Source organism: Aplysia californica, unplaced genomic scaffold (assembly GCF_000002075.1).
Source record: "Aplysia californica isolate F4 #8 unplaced genomic scaffold, AplCal3.0 scaffold00631, whole genome shotgun sequence".
NCBI classification, from domain to species: domain Eukaryota; kingdom Metazoa; phylum Mollusca; class Gastropoda; order Aplysiida; family Aplysiidae; genus Aplysia; species Aplysia californica.
The window spans coordinates 156,084-158,987 of record NW_004797901.1 but is presented as its reverse complement, the minus strand read 5'-3'; the positions used below and the strand labels follow the sequence as shown (position 1 = coordinate 158,987).

At 38.4% G+C, this 2,904-nt stretch overlaps 1 protein-coding gene across 1 annotated transcript in view; it reads left to right on the top strand.

The window, feature by feature from the left end:
- LOC101846306 (nmrA-like family domain-containing protein 1) overlaps nucleotides 1–2,904 on the top strand; it is a gene marked incomplete in the record, with an annotated part of 15,673 nt that overhangs the window by 6,938 nt on the left and 5,831 nt on the right. The window contains 2 exon segments of the mRNA XM_013087739.2: nucleotides 204–367; nucleotides 1,403–1,738. Coding sequence (XP_012943193.1) covers nucleotides 1,553–1,738 — 186 coding nt within the window.

Sequence of the window (2,904 nt, the reverse complement as noted above, 5' to 3'; positions counted from 1 at the left end):
TCTCTCTCTCTCTCTCGCTTTTACCGCTACTTCATCCTCTCATACCCCAGCTTTCTAATCTATGTCCCTCTTTCTTCATAATTCTGGCTGTACTTTCTTTTCTTTTTTTTCATTTATCTGTCTTTTATAATTATATAAATACCAATATCTATATGAAAAACTGATTATTTTTACTAACTGCATTTTCATCTTTCCTCCCACAGAACTATCTTGGACCACAGTTTCTCGAAGACCTTGCTCGAAGTGACGCAAAACAACGTGAAAACTGAAGACTAACAACAATAGTCTCATTTCTATTACACTTTATAAACGGTGTAGCATAGATTACTATTAAAACGTGTTTAATTTGTCTTTTGTCTAGTTCGGAGTGAGTAAACACTGCAGACAGGAATCCTCAAAGAAATAAAGTGTGCGAATTTGTATATTTTTAACGCCTCTGGCAGCACTGGCAGATTATTTAAGAGTCGGGACCTTCGAAATTAACCACCATCTCCGATAGGACCATCTTTCTTTCCCATCAAAGATCTTGTTCATTCTCTTCTTTCTTTTATTTGTATCATCTTCGGCACTTATATGACGTATTTGTGTTGCAGGTGCCGTAAAACTAAAACAGGTAAAACGAAAATTTAAAAAGTGTAAAGCGCATTTCAAAGGATACATCGCTGGACCGAGCTATGTGTCAAATGTGTAACAATGCGGTGGAATCGGGTGCTCGTCAATTTTAGGGCATACAGAGTTATCACTTTTTAAAGCTTGTTCATTTGACTTGCTTTTGGCGAAAGTAATACCCATCTATCTTGAATAGAAGCCAAGATTTTTGCGTTCGAAGCAGGTGGGGTCGCCTGGTGTGAGGGTTAAAACTAAGGAAGGGTTGCCAAAGTTTGAATATATTCAAAGCTTGGGTGTTCTTGGAAACTGGAAAATTACGTTTTCTGTGCGTTTGATCGACTTTTTTTCTGTAGCATCCACACAGAAATGTGCTTTTAAATGGGTATTAAAGGTGTTGAGCCCCCCCCCTCCCAAAGAGTTTTTAAAATGCCAAATTCTTCGATTTCATTATTTTAACGAGCGCCTGATTTCACCACGATACTTCACATATCCCCGAACCCGCAATCTCACGATTACGAGTCTGGTAGCGTAACCGACGACTATCCTCAAAGAAATCATTATGTTTTAATTCTAGGTATTTCTCATTGACGGTTCGGTAGTGTCCTATACATTATTTGACTAGATCTACCTGTCGATATATATTGTTCGAGTGCAAAAAGGGTTTCGACTTATCAATCAATAACAGGTTAATTTTCTAAATTAGCATTAGACAATAGCCGTACAACACATGAAAGAATAATTGTCATTGCTTTTGCTGCATAGGGGATCATTCTTTCTTCGATTCTTTGAATAGGAATGTGCTTTATTTGACAAAAAAGACCTTCAGCAAAGACTAAATACACGAAAGGATACTTACTACACTGCTTGGCCAAGAGACGTGAATCAAAAGTTTTAACAAACCACAACAAACAAACAAACAAACAAACAAACAAACAAAACGAACATGTCTGGCAGAAAAGTCGTAGTCGTGTTCGGAGCCACAGGCATGCAAGGTGGTTCAGTAGCGAGAGCTCTCGCCCGTTCTGGACAGTTTACAGTTCGAGGCGTCACGCGGGACTTGGAGAGTAAAAGAGCGCAAGACCTCGTGGCTGACGGGGTGGACCTTATGAACTATGACCTCAACGAGCGGTAAGGTCAACCCTTCTTTTTTATAAATGAATAGATAAATAAATGAATAGATAAATGAATAGATAAATTAATAAATAAATGAATGAATCAATAACTATATAAATGAATCAATAACTGTATGAATGAATGAATGAATGAATGAATGAATGAATGAATGAATGAATGAAAATTCTTTGTTTATTCTCACGTTGAAATTTGGGTCACAATGGTAAACACCCCCCCCCCTCCCCCATAAATACATTATTATCCATCTTCCTTTTTGTCCCAATACTTTAACTTTAGCACGAAATTTCTTTTGGGTTATCCTTGTCTTCGACTCTCATGAGTGTGGTTTGAATCTCTCTAATAAGGCGTTCTTTTAAACTTGGAATATTTATGGAGTTTATATACTGTACCTGTGAAGTTATTTTCTTCCCACTCGGCTTGTGTTTGTCTCAGAGATGACGACTGAATTAGATGTACCACTTAATACAAAATGTAGTACGATACAGTGTTTACAGGGGCATCATGATCGTACCAACCATGTTCATACCACATTCCACGGATTCTGCTTTTCAAAATATTTTTAAAAAAGCTTTTCGTGCCATAAGTAATAATATCACCATTTGAAGCGGACGGAGTTGATTTAATGAACTCTGACCTTCAAAGGCCCGATAAGCTGTCCCATCACCCTGTTTTCTCTTCTTTCTCATCTATTTGAATACTCTATATATCCTAATAAACACAAACAGAAAGTTTCAGAGGCAAAATAAGGAAAGAAGACGTTGATGACATTATTAATCCAATGGAAATACCATAAACGTACTTCTAAGCGTAAGTGTTTCTCTGTGTTCATTCATCGGGTTATTCATCTGGAAAGGGGAAATGGAGATTGTGGGGGGGGGGGCTGTGTTGCACATCTTGCTGTTGTTTTTCCCCAATCCTTGTAACCACACACACTCATACGCATACATAACAATACATACAACACACACAAAAGCGCGCGCAAACACATACACATTTACATACGCATTCATACACATACACCGCATTCACACCCACACTTTCACACATAAACACACAACAGGATACATGTACTCTTTCTCTCTTTCTCTCCCTCTCTCCTCGCTCGCTCTCTTTCTCCCCGCCCCCTCTCTCTCTCCCTCCCTCCTTCTCTCTCTCTCTTCC